The 19,923-nt window shown below is 40.7% G+C and overlaps 3 protein-coding genes across 11 annotated transcripts in view; 2 read left to right on the top strand and 1 right to left on the bottom strand.

Annotated features, from left to right (window-relative positions):
- The window catches only part of LOC147047031 (uncharacterized), a 129,271-nt gene that overhangs the window by 2,267 nt on the left and 107,081 nt on the right, over nucleotides 1-19,923 (bottom strand). For 3 of the 8 annotated variants that reach the window (XR_015067875.1, XR_015067876.1, XR_015067877.1), the window contains exon 1: nucleotides 1,350-2,282. The exons of 1 other annotated variant lie outside the window; for it this stretch is intronic. The gene's annotated coding sequence lies outside the window, so the exon portion shown is untranslated. Of the gene's footprint in view, nucleotides 1-1,349; nucleotides 2,284-19,923 lie in introns of those variants that run through there. 4 more of the 8 variants (XR_015067878.1, XR_015067873.1, XR_015067879.1 and 1 more) reach the window with 4 other exon arrangements.
- Nucleotides 1,703-4,371, top strand: use1 (unconventional SNARE in the ER 1 homolog (S. cerevisiae)). Its single transcript, XM_085927479.1, has 8 exons — nucleotides 1,703-1,915; nucleotides 2,373-2,422; nucleotides 2,586-2,664; nucleotides 2,776-2,928; nucleotides 3,057-3,072; nucleotides 3,186-3,207; nucleotides 3,295-3,457; nucleotides 3,801-4,371. The coding sequence occupies exons 1-8, from the start codon at nucleotides 1,817-1,819 to the stop codon at nucleotides 3,981-3,983; spliced, it is 765 nt and encodes a 254-aa protein (XP_085783605.1). The 5' UTR covers nucleotides 1,703-1,816; the 3' UTR covers nucleotides 3,984-4,371.
- insrb (insulin receptor b) overlaps nucleotides 15,214-19,923 on the top strand; it is a 50,499-nt gene continuing 45,789 nt past the window's right edge. The window contains exons 1-2 of one of the 2 annotated variants that reach the window (XM_085928295.1): nucleotides 15,214-15,917; nucleotides 16,039-16,378. In XM_085928295.1, coding sequence (XP_085784421.1) covers nucleotides 16,291-16,378 — 88 coding nt within the window. In that variant the 5' untranslated portion in view covers nucleotides 15,214-15,917; nucleotides 16,039-16,290. Of the gene's footprint in view, nucleotides 16,379-19,923 lie in introns of both variants that reach the window. The other variant, XM_085928296.1, reaches the window with a different exon arrangement.

Here is a 19,923-nt window from a genome sequence, read left to right as displayed (position 1 = left end):
CCCCCACCCCAAATTTTTTTTTTTTTTTTTACAGAATTTTTTTTCTGGGAAATTTTGAGAAATGGGCGGAATTATGACTGGTATACTGCTTCCTGATTGGCTGAGAGGTCTAAAAGTGGGTGGAGCAATGAGAATGAAAGGCTGTGGTTGGCTGAAAAGTGGGCGTGGATATGCAAATGAGGTGATTTGTGATTGGTTGGATTTGAGTGGGCGTGGTTTACCCAAAATGAAGCAATCTGATTGGTCAGATGTGCAATTCACTGCATTCTGATTGGCTGTTGGAAAGTGGGCGTGGTTATGCAAATTTGAGCCGCGTCGTGATTGGCCAGGCTGAATTTGGGCAGAGTTTGGAGGCGGGCAAAGTGGCACTTAGGTTTTGAAAAGCTCTTTTCAGCTATGAGTTGAGTGTTTGCCTTCTGCCACTGAACAGAGCCAAGTCTTTGACTGCTTCTCTCTGTCCACATGACTCAAAGTGACTGCAATTGCACCACTTTGACTGCAATTGCATCACTTTGACTCATGTGGACACAGAGAGAAGCAGCAAAGACTTGTGTCTGTTGCAGTGACACTCACCTCAAGGCTGAAAACATAGTAGTGGACACTTAGGTTTTCAAACAGTACTTTGCAGCCAATGCAGTGACCAGCAAGCATGAAAGACTTCAAAGGAGCAAATTTGCTCATAAATCACAAAGACTCGCCATTCCACTTGTACAATTTATCGAATAGAAAAGCAGTATGGTATGATGTCACTTACTTCTCGTGGCACATGCAAACAGTGCAAACCTCTCTAACTGGGACAAAACCTAAGTGCCAGATACTGCACAGTACCACCGCCACACACTTTTGGACAAGTTTTTCCATGACACTGACGCAAACCAAGTGAGTTAAATATGTTTCTGACGAACTTGGTTTGCATCAATGTCATGATAAAACACATCCAGACGGGTGTGATGATGATGATGATATTGTGCAGTACCTGGCACTTAGGAATGTGAGAGATGTCAGCTGCTTGCATGTGCTCACCTTCTCCCTGGTGTGCCATGACAAGATGACATCGCACATCAGCTCATCAAGCACATAACACTACCAACTAACTAACACACATTTTTTCTTTTTTAGATTCATATTTTTTTATTAGGTTCAAGTCATAATTTTAGAAGAACAAAGTGGTACACTTTTACTTTTCATGTGTGCCAACTATGATCGAAAATAGACTTTTTAACATTTTGGCATATTTGAAGCCATATATGACACGACCTTCTACATTTAAGAAGAAGGGGAAAACATTAAGGTCCACCTTGCTAGTCACCAGAGGCATAATGCCACATGGAAAATGGGGAGGTACCTACCTTTCGAGATCTGAAGATAGACGACCAGCAGCCAACGTGGAGGCTCCAGTCTTCAATTGGACATGGAAAAACAACGTTCAAGTCAAACGCTTTCGTTGAGTATCCATTGATTGACAGTCGAGCGAGTGCTACTTGTTGTGCTAGCTAACGCTCTACCTCTTGTTTCACGAGAGCTAGCGAGTTTCCACTAACCTAACAACTAACAAATATTCTCCTTTCATGTCATTGTTTACATGTACGCATTTACATTCATACAGCAAATCGAGAACTTGGAAAAGATTGACATTACTCTCTTGAAAGCCCAAATGGTAACAACCTGAAGACCTAGCTGCTCGCTGAAGCGGAAGTGTACGGTAGCCGAGAAAGCTCAATTCAAGTCACTTTAGGAAGTGATTCGTTCATTCTCGTTCACTGAAAAGATTCATTATTTTGAACGAATCGTTCACTCACGAGCCAACACTACTACCATGTCTTCTAGATTAGAAATCAACTTCGTCCGATTATTGTCTCGCTGTGAGTCAATGGCTTCGGAAAAACGGGGCGAGACCGAATGGAGGTTGGAGAAGGTAAACTAACACAACAAAAGGTGGACAAAGAAAATGTTTTGTGCTTTGTTTAACGCTGTTGTTTGCAAAATTTAGCATGTCTCTTGTTAGCTTTTCGGCATTTAGCCTCTCTGCTAGCCACGTCGTCACTGTCATCACTGCCATTGGACTTGAGCATTGACTATGGTTATTAATTTATTCCCTTACTTTTACTTGTAACCCCTCTGAAATAATTCTGTATTCAAGGCATCCTTTTCCAGCTGTCATTCCTGTTCATCACATTAGAATAAAGCACATTTCTGTCACAATTTCATACACTAATAAGACATGTTATTAGTTACACCTCACGAATCAGGTCAAATGCAAAAATTGTCTGAGAACTCGGACTGCTTTTCTGTTGGATATTCTCAGAGAATGTTCAATTCGATTAAATTGTCATTTCAAACTATAAAAGTCTATTATTGATGTTTGTTCTCAGTATGTTGGTGCCTTGGAAGAGATGTTGGTGGCTCTGAGAAAAAGCATGAGGTAACATCATCGCACTGCATTCTGATTTATTCATTATAAATCATGTTAATTTACACATTTAAATACTCAGTTTTCCTCAAATATTTACAGTAGTCTTTCCCATTAAATGCCCACCCTTAGTATTTAACAAATATTGTTCTTTTTATCAATATTGTTTACTCAGCAAACCCACTCCAGAGGTGCTCACAGAATACACAAGAAAGGTGGATTTTCTCAAAGGCCTTCTAGAAGCAGAGAAGCTGGTCAGTGACATCATTCCACAAATTTATCACCCTTTTACCTCTCAAAACTGTCTTTTTTTTTTTTAATCCATCTATCTTCAGAACTCATGGCTCTTTTGTTCTTCTTCACAGTCATCCCCAACGGAAAAGGCTCTAGCTAATCAATTCCTCGCTCCGGGACGAACACCCACAATAGCCAATGAGAGGATGGCTGCGACTAAAACCGTTCACATGCAGACCAAGGCCCGATGTACGGGGGAAATGAGGGATGAGCTGCTTGGCACGGTAAGAATGACTCTGTAGTGGGTAATGTTACTGTCTGTCCACCGTTTTGTTTTTCTCTTGAAATTAAAATTGGAAAAGGGGATTGATCTTCTAACACGGCCACTATTATGACCCCTTTGTCATTACAGGGCCTTTCAAACAAAGGTAAGTTTCACTTTCAATTGAAATTCAGCATCACTTTTATATGACTGAATGACTTTAAACCGTATTTTGATTCTAATACACCCCCCTCACACACCCTTGTTTTGTTTCCACAGAAACAAATTTGAGAAACAGAAGGTAAATTATTTCATTAGGCTTCTACAGTTTTAGATAAGCCCCATTAGAATAAAAAAAGAGAAACTCAATGTTTACTTGCGACTCAAGAGGTGCGCCTCTGGACGAACAGCAGTCGGCTGCCGAGCTGGACGCCATCTTGCAGCACCAGCACAACCTGCAGGAGAGGATCGCCGAGGACATGCTTAACCTGGCCAGGAATTTGAAAAACAACACTCTGGCTGCACAGAGCATCATCAAGCAGGACAATCAGGTACATTAAGCAAAGTAGTCAATAATTCAGTATCTGCTTCTGACACTAGGGGGCAGTACAACACAAGTAACCATTTTCTTACACTGAGAACAACAATCTGACCTCTGTAATCTAAAGCGGGTTCAGTTTATTTTTTGATTACTTGATTACTCAAATATAAAAACATTCTATTGAAATTTCTATTCGTTTATTAAATAAAAACATTATTTCCAATCAATAGTTCAGAAATACAATGATCCAGCTACTGGGTTGCTCTTGGCAAACAGTGACTCAGTGCGGGTGACTCGGATGGAGGCGAAACTCACTGAACGGCGTGGCGTCTTCCTTCCCTTCCGTCTTGCAGACTTTGGGCCAGTCGATGCATCAAGCCGACCTAAACTTTGAGAAGCTGAAAACAGAGTCAGAGCGTCTGGAGCAGCACGCCAAGAAGTCGGTCAACTGGCTCCTGTGGCTCATGCTCAGCCTGGTCTCCTTCACCTTTATCAGCATGATTCTCTTCATCAGACTCTTCCCCAGGCTCAGATGATGAAGCCCCCCCTCTCTCCTCAAAGACTTCAAAGTTCTCCACAGATCTGTATGGGTGATGCAATGTAATATCACCTCAGGTCAAACGATCCTTTTTATTAGACTTCAAGTTTAACTTCTGTATTTGTTGAGCTAAATCAATCATCAATAGGCCCATAGGGCTACAGTATGGTTGGATGTTCATTCTCATCATCATGTCTACCGAAAGCCATCGTACATGGACACTTATAATAAGGTGAGATGTTGGCAGAGGAAGAACCTGTTTCATTTTGTTGATTATTTAAACACGATCTGCAGGTTTGTCAGGCATTGAGTCACTAGACCCAGCAGATGGAGCAGTGGTGATACAATTCTTTTGCTCTGCCATCATCATTTTTTTTTTTTTTTTTTTAACAAGCAGAAGCGTTTGGCTGGGACACATTACATAGACACACATTCAGTGAATATAAAAAGTCTACACACCCTTGCTCGATTGCCAGGCTTTTGTTATACATGTCTTTCTTTTTCCTTACTATTTACGTGACCTAACTTGTGAAACACAATTGGAAAAAATTGCAATCTTTTTGAGAAGTGAAAATAAAAACCACTGTGCTATGTCATTATGGCAGTTTTTGAGTTTGTGTGAGTGAATCTCTCTTCAGAATGATGTCACATCTTGAGTGCATTGTTTGTGCGTCACAATAAGTGTGGCGGCCGGCCTGCATGCGTCAGGCGTGGTCTCTGACTAATGACAGATAAATAACCTCAGTGACCTCCACCACACATCCCAAACCAAGCTCTCTACTCATTTGGAAGTGATCTGAGGCTTGAGGTATGGCTAAATAAAGGCAGCTGGCCCACAAAGCACATGTGCGCTTTGTTCCCATTTAGGAGGCAGGAAAAACCACGCTTTTTTTTTTTCTTTGCAGGCATAACGTGCTGGAAAAGCTTCCAGAAGGTGAACATTCCTGCTTCCCTTCCTGTTGTCAGTGTCATCAGGACTGCGTGGCTTGTCAAGGCTTGCAGTGAGACCCCCCCCCCCCCCTCCTCCTCATACACTTACCTCACGCTTGGCTAGGCCCCGACTTGGACCTCTCACCGTGTATTTTAAGAACCCCGGAGGGTGTTTTTCCTGCAAGAAGCCCAGCTATGCAGGCCCAAAGAGATGGTGTGACTGCAGAGGATCATCATCAACATTCAGGTCATCCCATTAGCTCCAACACACTCCTTATTTTGGCCACACAGTCAGGGATGCCCCAGCATCACCTCTTTGATTCAGCGAGTCATTTGACATGCGTCATGCTTACGTCTTGTCTTCTCATTTCTAAAATTGCAAAGTAGAGTAAAGGAATTTTAAAAAAAAAGTATTGACAATACTACTAAAATGATAATCAAATATGATAAAGACAAAATATTACAAGAAATCTATGCAACTTTGAAGTGTTTTAACAATTATTGAATGGATGAACAGACTTTTGCTTACAATTATTTATCCAATAAATTGCCATTTTTTTTTGCAATTATAAAGATGATTTTCCATATTTAATTTTTTGGTAGTAACATTATTCTGACATAAATGTATTTCATTTTTTAAAATTTAATTTAAATTCTTTAATTCTTAAATTCAGCTATTTATTCGCTGAATAAACCGAATGATCGGTTATTTTACAGCATTGTAAGTATAATTCAAAATACTAATCCTACTGCAAGAAAGCAACTTAAAGTATCATAATGTTCATCTTTTTTTTTTCTTGAAGCATTTTTAAGCATCCCATAGTATGTATGCCAGTGACTTAATTCTCTAATTATATCATAACCTTATTCTTGATGACCATTCCAGTTTGCCTGTTGTTCCGTGCCCTTATTTGTACAACATAATTGCGCTTTGTAAATTTGTAGTCCCTATATTTCGAGCCATTTTAAGAGAAGATATCCTTATTTATTGTGGAGCCAAAGTGGTGAGAAATAGCCAAGTGATATTTAATAAGTGCCGGCACTGCATTGTTTAAATATACACACGGCCTGATGTAATGAAATCCAATACGAGAGAAGGCTCTCCTTTTAATGGCGGGCATTAGTCATCGTGTAACATAACTTGCTTTCTACTTATCGTTCTATTCGAGGGCCTGTAGCTCCTCAGTGTGGACCGTGTGCCCCTTTGAGTATTCATCTAATCTAATAAGTCTTATCCTGCGACACATTGTTAAGCAAGAGGGAAGCTGCCCATGTCGCCGGTCGTTTTAATTTAGTTTTTGGCCTCAGTCACAATTTGGGATTCCAACAGAGACTGGGATTGTTTCCCCACAACGCCGTTTACTTTACAAGAGAGTAAATGTAGTAAAGGGCTCTGTTTTCATTTCGCCCAATTTCATTCAAGTTTCACACACTGTAGAATGTTAATGACCAAATTGGGGTATAAAAGCCTGCAGTTAATGTGCAACTTGTAAACACACACACACACACACACACACACACACACACACACACACACACACACACACACACACACAAACACATTCACCTGTCATAGTCACTCTTCCTTAAGGACCTGGCTCAGAGACCAGAAGGAATCTGGCACTGGTAGCAAGAGAGTTCTGCTCACTTCCAGAGCAGTTCTGAGGTGCCCATGAGCAACTGAATGTTCTGCAGTGGTGGTTCAACCTCCAAGGACTTGGCTTGAGGTTGTTAATTCAAGACCCGGTGCAGACCAAAATACAAAAATTGGATTTGTTGCTGAAATGATGCTAGTGTGGCACAAAGTTGCAGGTTCAAGACTTCCTGAAATAAATACCTGGCATGGTCCAGTTGTCCCCGCATCACAGTTAATGAGTGGAGTCGGCTCTGGAACTGGACGGTTAGAGCTTTGGAGATCCATTGAAGTGCTGGTGCAATAGCTGATTACTTTCCATGGATTCTCGCGGTGCCCTTGAGCAAAACACCAAAGCTGCATTTCAATAGACATGTTGTGGTAGAACAATCAGACTTGCTGAGCTTTTGGGGCAAACTTGTTTTTATTTCCCAGTTACGCTTTCCCTTGACGCTATGTGCTGAATGCACATGTGTGTGTGGCTCTTCCTCAACCGTTGCACCTTAATGAAGGCTCAGTACAGATGTTGCGGCAACACTGCATCGTTACTGCAGTCTTCCTTCGATGGCTGCCATGACACCACCGGGAAAAAAAAAGGTGTGATTGTGTAATGCCTGAGTGTACACGTATGTTTACTGCACCCCTAAGACCTGAGCCATAAGTCCCCCCCCCCCTACGTTGTGTTCTCACCCAGTGTCAACACAAGGGTTAATACGCTGAACCTATTTGTCAGCCACTACTGCGCAGCTCAAAAAGTCCCCAGAGAGGGCAAAGCCGCCATGTTTGATACATGGAGCTCATGGGGCACTGCTGAGAGGTTTAATTTTGTACTTTTTTTTTTTTTTTTTTGCTCCTTCACCTTGGAGTGATTGGGACTCTCCCAGCGGGAGGGTAGATGGGGTCCTCCAATCAGGCTTTAGGGCTTCATGCTGGGGAAATAAGATTATGTTTCTTTGTAGTTGGCCTTAAAGGAATTGTTGGGACACTGTTTTTGAAGAAACACTCCTTGAAGTTTTATTAAAAATCTATGCCAAATACTTGAAAAGGTTTTGGAAATAAAAAAAAGAAAGTAATAAAAGCTTGTGGGAAAAAAAAATTCTATCTAAATTCCATTTGTTGTTTGCTCATATTCCTCTATGTAGATATCATGTAAATCTAAAATATAGTGTAAAAAATATGTATAATTTTTTATATTTAAATTTAATATAGATATAGAAATATAGAGTATAATCAAAAACATATGCAAATATTTTTTTATATTTAAATACAGAAAATATATAGTGTATAATAGTGTATTCAAAATTTAGCGGGAGATTTTGTCCAAAACTTGATAAAAGGCGTCATAAAAAATTTTGGGAAAATTAAAAACTCTATTGGTGCCTATTAAAAAAAAAAAAGTTTTTGTTAGATTAAATTTACAAAAAATGCATTTTACAGGAATAACAGGTTGGTTTCCATCCTTTTTTGAATGAAATATATTAGTGTATTTGTGTGTGTGTGTGCGTGTGTGTTTATAAAAAGGGCCACATCCTTGGCTCCTGGGCTGTTATTTGTGAGGATCTTTGTGGCCAAGGTTTTTTTCAAGGGGAGTTTCAACGTCATCCGTCCGTCTGATGTTTAGTCCGCGGAAATGGAATGTCAAGGCCAACCAGATGGTCCATGATTTTCGTCAAATGTAAAATCAAAAAAATCTTACATTTTGATTTAAAATAGAAAGAAAAGGTTCCCCAAGGTCACAAGGAACTTTAAAGTCTCAATGTGACGTCCCAGAAATTTTTACAGATATAAAGACAAATTATATATTGTCTAAAGGCATCAAGTAATCTTCTGCGAATACTGTAGTTGTACCATGATACTTACAAGTTTATTTTTTTCTTTCATATAACGTGACTCACTTGTACACATATAGAAAAGAATTAAAATAAAATGACTCCATTCCAGCCCCTTAAAAAAAATCTTTAGTTTTTTATTGTAGTTAGTTTTTACTTTGTCTTTTGTTGTTTATCCTGTCTTTTTTATTTTCTTAAATGCTTTGTTTTGGTTTTATTGGTTTTAGTGTTAGATTGATTTTTCATGCTTGACCTACCACACTTGCCTTTCAGTCAAGATGTCACTCCAGCATACTTCTTTTTCCCAATTACTCTACTACTTTCCTGTTTACGAAGGGCTCTGGCACCATCTTGTGGCATCTTGGAGCATTTCAGAAACATCGGCTAACAGGACAGGTCATCCCTCTATTTCTTCCAAATAGTTTTCCTTGAACAGATTGTAAAATTTTTAGGATGCACCGCTAACTAAACTAAGAACATACCACGTTTTCCAGGCTAAACAGGCGCACCTTCAATGAATGGCCCATTTTAAAACTTTGCGGTATGCATTCTCTAGCCAATAACCAATAAGCCCTCTGTAAACAATCGCGTTTCTCAAACTATCCTATAAAATGATCAGAACTGACTAAGGTTCAATGTAACGCATTGGTGCTGCTTACCTATGTTTCCCATCCATATCGATCCGATACTCGAAACATTAATAGAGCAGCCTATATTGACATGAAATAGCCTCGTGCGTATAGCAGCTATCACTATAGCATTAGCCACCCGCAAACTCCCATGAGCCTCAGCAAAGTGTAAACAATCGCGTTTCTCAACCGAGCTCTCATAAAATGATCGGAGCTGACTAAAGTTCGATCTAACACCTTGGTACTGCTTACCTATGTTTCCCTTCCAGATCGGTCCGTAAATTTACTCGTAACATTAACGGAGCAGCCTATTTTGAAATGAAATAGCCTCACGGGTACAACAGGTATTCACTGACGCCCCCTGACCACGGTTACCGTAATGCTGGGAAGCGATGCGACCTTGTAATTTACCAGTAATTAGTCAATTAATTTGTAATTACTGAAACATTTTGGCAGAACACTGTGTACAACCAGTATGGATCAACAAATTCATCAAATGATCCATATATAAGTCGCACCAGACTAAAAGGCGCACTGTCGGCTTAAGGGAAATTTTTAGGTGAGCTTTATAGTCCGGAAAACACAGTACACTAATATTTGTTATACTTGCTGATAGTTACTCCTTACTTAAACTACCAAAAAAAAAATGTTGGCCTCTATTGTTTTTTTCCAGGATCTTTCATTCAGTGCGGTGAGTTGAATGCGCCATGGTTTTTGTCGTTTCCTGCGGTCCTATTTTGATGTGGAAAACTGACTGCCCCCAAACCTCAGACCAGAGTAGAGCTGAGCTGGTCCGGTACAGTTGGAAAACAGCATGAGCGTCACAAATACTGCTTACAGCTACTTTCTTTTCTTTTTTTTCCCTTTTTTGTATGCAAAACACCTGGATAGAACCTTTACATTTCCAATGTCAATGAAGTCATTCATTTTCTTTACTGCGTGTACTTTTCAGATTACCCAGAGCCACATGCTGGATTGATCACAGATCACATTTAGACCTTGCCAAGTGAGTGATGTCAGGATTTAAAATGTTACTCAAAGCATAAAGAACAAAAGACAATGGCACCTGTTTGACCCTGTATTTCTTTCCATTCAATTCTATTGGGAAATAATTTATTGTCTGTGGCCTTCCGGAGCTCTCGGTGAACTTTGCTTCCATCCACAGCTTTCCACTCTCTGTGAGAACGTCAACAAACACTCGATTTATTATGGTCGTTGTGGGAAGTTTCAGGATCCGATGAAGGAGCGGGGTCATGGAGCAACGTTGTCGTAAAGTCAGCAGAAGCAGGAGGTTGAAGTAGCGTGGCTGGAAAAAGGACTTATGCACACTTGGATTTGCCGCACTTGGGATCCTCCGCTACGGAAAAGAACAGGTCGCACTCGCATACACAAACATGAACTGGAGGCCGTTTGTCAAACATCTGACAAGACCTTAAGATACAGATCGGTAATTCATGCTAAATATAATTTTGATTAGATTTAGGTGATTATCGTTTCTTGTACTTGGTCTCATTGTGTTGCAGGTGTCTCTATTATTAAATAAAGTGTGAATAAGCAAGTAAGTTAAAAAAAGCGCAAATGAAGGTCACTTCTGACGTGAGCGATGCGCCCTTTTGACAACCTTTCTGCGAGCATAAAGTTTTGGTGCAGTGAAATATGATTGACCCTCATAAAATAGCTTAATAACGTTTCTTTTGAGATCACTGGAGCACGTCACATTTCAGAGAGGGCACGCCTGAGGTCAGGGATGTCAGCGTGGCATAGGAATCATGGGATTTTTTTTCTTCATTACATGCTCTCAGAGTGACCTTTTACAATTTCACATAAAGCCAGGAAAAAGACATAAACCATCATTCATCTTTTGTATTTTTCTAACTTTGCAGCTATCCTCTTTTTAGATATCTTCTATCGCATTTGTCCTCACTAGAGTTGACAGAGAAAATCCACGCAGGTATTTTTATGTTTCATATGAGGCCGGAACAGATTACTGGCATTTCCATTTACTTCACTGGAGAAAGATGATTTGATTTGATCCGAATCTTTTGAGTTACGAGCGTGCTCATGTCACAGAACGAATTAAACTAAATCTACCAAGAATGATAATTTCTAATAATTTGACAGCAGAGAAAAGTCAGGGTGAGCTGGCAAACAGGTCAAGTCAAGCTGAAAAATCAACTATTGCAAACCAGTGAATTTAAAAAACATTACCATAGCCCCATCTTATGGATCTGGGGCAGGGGGGGGGCAATCTTGCCCCCCTAATGTAAAATCACCATTGGAGCGTGTGCATGCGTGTGAAAGGAAGCAACCAAACAAGTGTGTCCTTGTTTTGCCACTGAGTGGGGAAAGGTTTGATGTAATGCAGTACACACATACATGGTGTTTACGTTCCTCTGCCTCCACTCCGAGTCAACGCCTCTGAGGAACCAGCGACATTGATTTGACCTTGACCGTGTGTATTCACTCCGCCTTCAATGCATCGCTGTGACAATACGTGGATAAAGCTGTCACTGACATATCCTCCCGGCGAGGAAGGACATTGAGGTTCTAGCTGGCTGGGCCATGTTCTTATTTGTGATAAAAACGGATCTCTTGGCCCTTCCGTACTTGGCCTTGGGGAGCTCTATCAGAGCATCAGCGTGTGAGAAAGAACAGACGGCAGAATTCTCATCCTTGAGAATTAATGTTAAACATCAAGGCGTCAAAATAAAATAATTTTCATCATATAATTCTTTTTAGGAGAATCATCAAACCTGTATGGGTGAGGCAGCTACGATTAAGTCCATAAATCTACAATATCTGTTCTTGCCATGTGGCCCGGGTTGTCCTCTTCAAATATTTGGAAGTTACTTCACTAGATAAAATATAGGATCCTGGCTGAGCCACAACCAATATGGCTGCCAAGTAGTTTTGGCGGCCATATTGGTTGGGGCAAGTTCCAGTTGACTGCAAGAGCCACTGGGGCCAGACAGAAAAAAATGTTGGCTTTACTCGATTAAACGTTACTGGCACCACAATGCTCAATAGGTGTGTATTGCATGAGGAGCCACTGCACATTTTACACATTTAACAAGAATTTATCGGCATCATTTGAGACACCATCGATAAAATAATACATTTCTACCCATCAATAACTGAATTCCATTTATTTTGCTCGTGTTAAACATATTCATAAATGTTTTGTTAAAAATATTAATTTTATTATTTAATTTTAATTTGCATTAATTTCTTTTATCAATATTTATGTACAGTAACTCGGCTGATCGGTAGGGCGGCGCCCTGGCGCCATCTTCTGACAAGCCACCACTGGTCGTTTGGTTTATGTTTTTGTAAAGCAAAAAGATGACCTTGACACACGACTTGCAGAAGAGTGCCAGAGATAGAACGGGAGGAAGTCCCGCCTTTCCTTTTGAAAAAATAAAAAAACCTGCCGTACATCTCGGTGACTTTATCATGGAAGCGGCTGCACAATGCACTTGTCAGCATTGACACAAAGTACGCGGCCAAAGGAAACGGCAGGTCCCAAACAAGCTTCTGTGTTGAGATAGTCGTGTTTGTCACGTTAGTGTTATCAACCTTCACACCAATGTTTAACTTGATCACTTCCAATATACTCTATGCGTCATTGTATATTGTTCTTTATTCATTTAAATGTATTTTATCTTATTTGTAATTGTGATATTATATTTTATTTTTGTGCTGAAAATCAATTAATTTCATTGAATTATCATCTGCTATTTTTTTATGAAAATTTTAATTCCATTTTTTGAGAGGATTTTTTGTCCTATTGCTTAGTATGCCTTTTCCATGAAAACTTCTTTTCGTTTCGTCTTTTCGTTCTTTTCGTTTATTTTTATTTTTTAACAAATGTCACTCTTTTTCCCTTGTCACTCACGCTGTTTTTAGAGTTAATGCCACTGGGGGAGAGCCTCATTATGTTGTTGCAATACACCAGGGGGATATGTGAGTTTAAGTGCCCGGAGGAGGCAGCCAGTTTGTATTCACACAATAGCAGACAGCTACAATGTTATTTTTGACATGTGTACCATTTCTGTGTCTTTACCATTATTACAATTGTAGAAAGACAAGAGTATAATTTGTTTCATCAGTATTTAAAATATTTTCTGCACATACAACCACAAAGTAAATTGGTCAACTGAGAGGATTTGTTTGTGTCTTTATTGTTATCGGAAACATCGGAACACTTCTTGCCTTGGAGGGGGGCTTTTACTTAAGCTATAATACACCTAGGTCACTAATCTTGAAGGCTTGGCCTGGGTCAGGGGTGAAATTCTACAATGTGGTTAGTTTACAGAGGGGTCAAAACCAATAAATAACACACGCGCTAACCTCACTGTGAGCTGAGAAGGATTACAAAAGGATTATTTCACATTCATTCCTTTTTTTTTTTGGTCGTATACAGTATGCGGCTCAAAGAGATCTGTTGACGATGTATATAGGAAGCTGGCAATGTAAAGCACTTAAACAAGGGAGACCTTTGAAGAGGATAATCCAGAAGCACTTTGTCTGTTTAGGATCATGACCCCCCTTTTGTTGGACATGTTGTAGCTCACCCTTATTAGCCTAACACTACGTCTGACCTCATTGCTGAGCCTTCCACGTCAACCAAGGCAAAATAAGTTTTTTTCTCAGCCATAGAACATGCAATCTCGATGCTGAAACTCGAACCCAGAACCTCGTCATTGTGAATCAAACAAGCTAACCACTAATCACCCACCGTACTGCCTCTTACTGTACATAATCCCGTTTACTCTGATGTTGAACTTTCACAGGCACATTCGACTTGCTTCGAAGACAGAATATTCTGTTGGACTGATAACATTTGGATGCTTGCTCGTATGATGGTGAAACTAAAATCCAATCAACTGAATGCATTTATTTTTAGAGCCACCTCTGTAAATGTACACCAAGAGAGCATTGCAGTGGATTAATGTGCTCCAAGTTATTTGATTGCAAGTAGTACCTGTGTATTGTGCAAAGAAGAGCCGTGTATCTGAGCGTAGGTGTCAGACAGCACGGTGAGCACAAAGCGATGTGTTTTGACTAGATTCCATTGGCCTTAGTCCTTCAGACCCGTGACATTTAATCTCTCTAAGACCTCATTTACTCTGTTCACTGGGTAACAACATTCCTCAGATAAACAACAAGCCCCGCTCCACAAGCTCTCGGCGGGCCGAGGCCAGCGTGTAACCATCCGTGCACACAAACAGCGCCCCTACTATGCGAGTCGGAAGGAGTCGATGTTCTGTTCATATTTTCACATCGATTCTTACGTTAACGTAGGTTCACCTGATTGGCCCAGCGCGTCAGAAAGGAAAGAACTTGGTTTAGTTGTGAGGACATAAGCTTCTTGGCGAGGACAGGTTTGATTACAATTGAATATTTGCTATGCAAATCTAAAAGGAACATAGTGTGCACCTTCCTGGCTTTAGACAGGTGTTCCATTTCCTAGCTGCAAGGCCAAGGCGGCAGGCAATGTTTGTACTGCCATTTTGTTTTGTGCACGATCTAGAAGCAATCACAGCACAAAAAATAGGGGGATGTTTTATTTGTTACTTTTTTTCTTCCACTTGGCAGTACATCAACAACTGGCTATAAACTAGCTGAAAGATAACTATGACTAAGAGACTGTGTTAAAAGGAATTGAAGAACCTTTAGGCAAAAGTAGTGCTTTTCCATCAACTTGTGACATTTTTGTGCCAAGGAACAATGTTAGTGGGAGTAGAAGAACTTTTAGACAAAAGTAATTTTGCCGCAATCTTGTGACACTTTGATGTTAGGGAGCTATGTTGAGGTGTGTTGAAGCACGTTATTTCAACAAATAGAGTATTTTGTTACTATTTGGGGACATTTTGGTGCAGAGAAAACAACATTGGACTGAGTCGAGGAGCTTCATCTAGAAAGTGTTGCGTTGCCGCTATTTTGTGGCATCTTAGTGCCACAATAAATGCAGGTAAATTGAAGTGAGCTTTATTTAGACAAAAATAGTACTTTGCTACCAGCATCTATGTCAACTAATTAGCCAATCTTTAATTTGTAGAGTACTTCATTCATGACCGTGTCACTCAAAATGCTTGGCACATTTAAAATTAATTCCACCGCAAATCACTCTGCCACCTTATAACAACAAAAAAAAGAAAATCAGTAAACCCAAAAAAGATCCTCGCTTCTTGACAAAAGACCACCGGAGTTATTCCCTCCGCTTCAGACGCTCCAGATCCGAACTGCGGCTCAGCCCCATTCAGGGAACAAAGTCCGTTCCGCGTTTTGTGGACTTCCCTCGCGTTTGGCCCAGCTGGAGTGAGTGGCAGGAGTTGTTTACTGGGCGAGATCCTCGCGCAAGGAGACACGGAAAAGAGGGGCAACCTGACGGAGAGAAAACCAACCACACAGCCACAAACGGGAACTTTTACATTTAACCCGTCTTTTTCTTTTTTTGTGTTCAAAACTTTTTTTCCTTTTTTCATTTTGTCTGTGATCAGCGCTGAAATCGAGCGCGTTCGACGTGTGTGTGTTTTCTTTCTATTGCAACTCGGGCGCCGACGCGGAAAGCTGGTTTGTTTTGGATTAGCTGGCTAGCTAGCTAGCTTGAGCTACACCGCTCCTCCTTCTCGACCTCCTCTTTCCTTCCTTCCTTCCTTCCATCGGCTAATATAAGGGAAGGAAACGGGCAGCGTGGTACGACTTTTTCTCCACTTTAGGCTACACGTCGTCGCCATTCTTTTCCAAGTGGAACTAGAGACAATTAGCTTCCACGTTTGCCCTTTTGGAGACCCCCCTCCTCTCCGCTCCCAGCGCCGTCTTGGACGTTTTATTTTTTTACGGCGTTGGCTGCTGCTGCCTCAGAAGGGGTGAAGGAGTTCACGGGATAGTCGCAGCTCCACATCCAGGCACGTTTTTCTTGCACGTAACTGCCCAATGGAAGTTTGATCTCGCTGGAATGTGCTCTTTACGCCCGTGGAGATAGATACCTGGAAATACTTTATTCCCCGTGTTTCTTGCGATTCATAGATTAAAGGATCTTGAGGAGAGCACATGACGGTGGACTGTCGCCTTCACTTATGGAAAATGAACATTTCGAGACCATCGTTTGTCTCCAGAAGCAAAAAACACCGTTTTTAGAGAACACACCACGTCTTCGGACCTGGGGGTATTCGTTTATCACCCGGCCAAGGTAGACCCTTGGTTAAAGTGTGATCGGTTAACGTACTTTTTTTCCCCCTGAGGTGTCCACATTGAAGTTTTTGAGTTTGACGCGTCAAAATGAGGCGGTGGACGCTTGAACTGGGTGCACAACTTGTGCTTTGGATCGTTTGCATCATATGTCAGCCTGGATTTATTGAGGGAGAAAGTAAGTACACGCTCTTTTTGTGCTTTAGTATTTTATTAGAGTGTCCATTTTGATTGCGAACGCATAGAAATGTGACTTAATTTTAATAGACATGTAAAAAAATCGAAATAATGTACATCCATTTAAAATAAGTGAACCATAATAAAGAAAATAGCTGGCATCCTAATAAAATTGAAATGTCGATAGAATCATAAAGTATGTTTGAAAAATAAAGTCGTTTTATGTAAAAATACCAGAAATATTTAAAAACAATCATCTTGTGATATCTAATTTTATAACACGATGAATGTTTTACAGCAATTATAGATTTACTGCATTCTGTCTACATTGATCAAGTCTTGTTGATATGCATAGCGCATGCGCAAAAGGTGATGTTTGTTTCCCCCCCTATGTTGCGCGTGGCTGCTTGCCAATAATTGCTATTCTTGCGTAAACTTTCGGAGGTATAAGACACGGACGCGGCACTCCACCCACGCGGACTGTTGTCCCGCGAAGGCGGTCGCGTCGAAGCGTCCTCCCCGCGGTGGGCCGCTCCGACGGGTTCGAAGTGGGAGTAGCAAGATGCGGGCCAGCGTGCGCTGCAGCTAGGCCCTTTCATGGCGACGCGCACGCATGCAAGCTCCCGCAACAGCCACGACGTAAACACGTTACGCACGAGAAGCGTCGGATTATCCACCATCCTAGGATGAAAACATTTGGGCGGGGAACACCCCCCCCCCTCCCGCAAACCACCGAGGACGTGTGTTGTTTTTATCAATGAATTTGAGGGTGAGGAGTTGATCGGAGTAAAACAATTTCTAATCTGAACCGTGCGGCGATAACAACCCTTCTGTGAATGTGGTGTAACGTGCTACAGCTATTTCTCAACCTATTTGGTGGATCTAAAAAAAAAATAAAAAAAAATACACACGTGACACCTTGATGTTCTGTCATAAAGAACATGGAACCAACCTAATGTTCAAATTCCCTTGGCATGCCATCATTAGATATACATAAAATTGCCACTCAACACAATTTATAATTACAAAATGTCAATTGTTGGCCTAATAGCATAATTTCCAGTCATTTTTAATTTACTGTGACGTGTTGATTTAAAAGGATACTAATTGTCTTGTTAAATATTGTTTTCTTTATGCTGTCCATCTTTGAAATCATCCAGATATAGTTGAAAATCATCAACGGTACCTGGAGAAAAAAACTGTTTATAGAAAGCATTTTTTTTTTCTTTCTTGAAATAGTAACAGTTAGTCAGACTAACTGTATTTGATTGTAAACACGCAGCAAATGTTAAGTGCCCGGGGACAACTGCAATTAAGAATTGGTGCTGCTGAATCTATAATATTGATTTAACATTGATGTGTTGCTTAATATTGGTACATTTCCATCAAAGGCTTGCTCTGATCATCGAAAATGATGTTATCAAATTGAATGTCTTACATCATAATGTGATCATTTTTGTAGCAATTCCTCCAAGGTTCTATTTGTGTATAGAATTGCCTGGCAAGGCAAACAATCCTCTGTCTATTAACATGTTTTTAATATTTTAATATTTATCGTATATTTTAATATTTTCTTTATATTTTGTTTATTAACGTGTTTCTAATATTCCAAGTTAGAAAGTGCCTCATGAGAGATACTTTCACAAGGGTGTTGCGCAAGTCCACAACAAATTGACGCGAACCTAAAGCTCACACGTACAGTTAAAGCGAACCACAATAATGTGACAAGTGCGTGCCTGTTTCAGCCGAGTGTTGCTATTTAGATTGTGCCCTGTATTTCTTAAAATGGCTGCTTCCTCTGGCCAGGTTCAAAGCAAATGCTGTGGACACTCTACACAGGTCATGTATGCAGACAGCGCAGAGGCCCCTGAAAGGGGTCTTATGAGACCAGGCGGGCTACTTGTACCCCTCCTTCCTCATTCTTTCTTTCTCTTTCTGTGTGTCCCTCTAGGGGAGCGGGGTACATGCCATTGGCTGCTTCTGGCGCCTTATTTACTCAATTCACTGCTTAGTGACCATATTTGGCACTCTTGAGATGTTGACGCTTAAGAGGGTGCGGGGGTCAACAACCAAAATACTCGGAATATGCCGTTCTAAGAATGCTTCCTTCTGATAGCTCAACGTCACTCTTGGTATAAGGAGAAGCCGAATTGATAAATTCACCACGCCACGGCGTCCATGAGCCGGGTCCTAGATAATGTCGTAAAGATGCGTTTATTTATTAATTTTTTGCAGGCTGGTTTTAATAGATTTCGATGGGCTTGTTTGCCATAGTTATCAGCAAACTGTTTTCTGAAGTAACTGCTGAGCTGTTTCCTGGCCGAACTTGTGAAAAACAAGTTGTGCAACCCGGAGCCTGGCCCCCTTCTTGTTCCTCTCAGCCAGTGTGTATTTATGCATGTGATGTTATGTATGTTTTCCACAGCCCGACTTTCTGTAACCGCCTCTGTCCGCTTGCATAGCAAAGGCCGACCGCTCTCGCCGTGACGGTTGTGAATCAATGAAATATTCAATCAATGAAATATTCTTATCTGTTGAGGAAAAACAAGCTGAGTAAAGTGACGGGATCAACATTGCACGACATCGCAAAGACAGACTATGTCAATGCGCACTTCTCTCCATGACGAATTGGACTTTGACTACAATGCGAATCTCCGTATTGTCAATTTATGTCAACAACTTTTATTATGTGGCTTTTTTTGTTTTGGCTTCTTGATAGATTCATTTTGATTTGGTTAAAGAAAAATCCTCCAAGGACCATCTCGTCAAAAGCCCATTGTTTTTTAAAAAAAAAAGTTTTAAATAAACCGAGTGATGACAACTTGGGATAATGAATTCAATATCTCGCAAACATGATTACAAGGCGATGTTCTTCAAATATTGACACAGCTCAAAATTGGGCTGGTGAATCCCTTCTCACTTTTTTCTTCTTCTATCCGTTCTTAAAAGGTAGAGAAAAAACAAATTGGACAATTGGGGGAATAACCAAATGGTCCTCTTTTGTGCCCAGTCCAATTATGAATAAATATTTTCAAATGTTAAAGGCCCATCTCATGGTGCGTTTATGTCACTTTGATCTTAACAATATCAAACCACCAGTGGTTATTAGCCCATTCGTGTTGGTCAATAACATTAGTTTATACTGGCTGTGGCTGGTTTCTAAATGAGGAAGCTAAGGTGTCTAAATTGAAAGGTCAAGAAGTAATAGGTGACAATAAGGAAGTTGAATTGTTATTATTATTTTTTGCATGGCTAACACCAAGCTGTTTTTTTCAACCACACATTTAAGGAAGAAGCGCTTGTGTTTGTCGGTGCTGAAGAGCACAGTGGCATTTTCCGGCAATGCCGTGCACGTTGTGGAATGCGTTTGAAGTGGCCCACCATGTCTGTGCTATTGTCAGCGTGTGTGCGTGTTGTGTGCATGCCAATCAGTATGCACCCCCGTTACTCGCTGCCGTCTGCTGGATCTCATCTCGACCGGTTCACTTCCAGCCAACGTATGTGAACTGCGTGTGTGTTTGGAAGAGGCAGTTACGTATGCACGGG

This window comes from Syngnathus leptorhynchus, chromosome 13 (genome assembly GCF_054491065.1).
Source record: "Syngnathus leptorhynchus isolate UIUO chromosome 13, UIUO_Slep, whole genome shotgun sequence".
NCBI lineage: Eukaryota > Metazoa > Chordata > Actinopteri > Syngnathiformes > Syngnathidae > Syngnathus > Syngnathus leptorhynchus.
The sequence above is the reverse complement of the archived record's forward strand: the minus strand, read 5'-3'. Positions and strand labels throughout refer to the sequence as shown.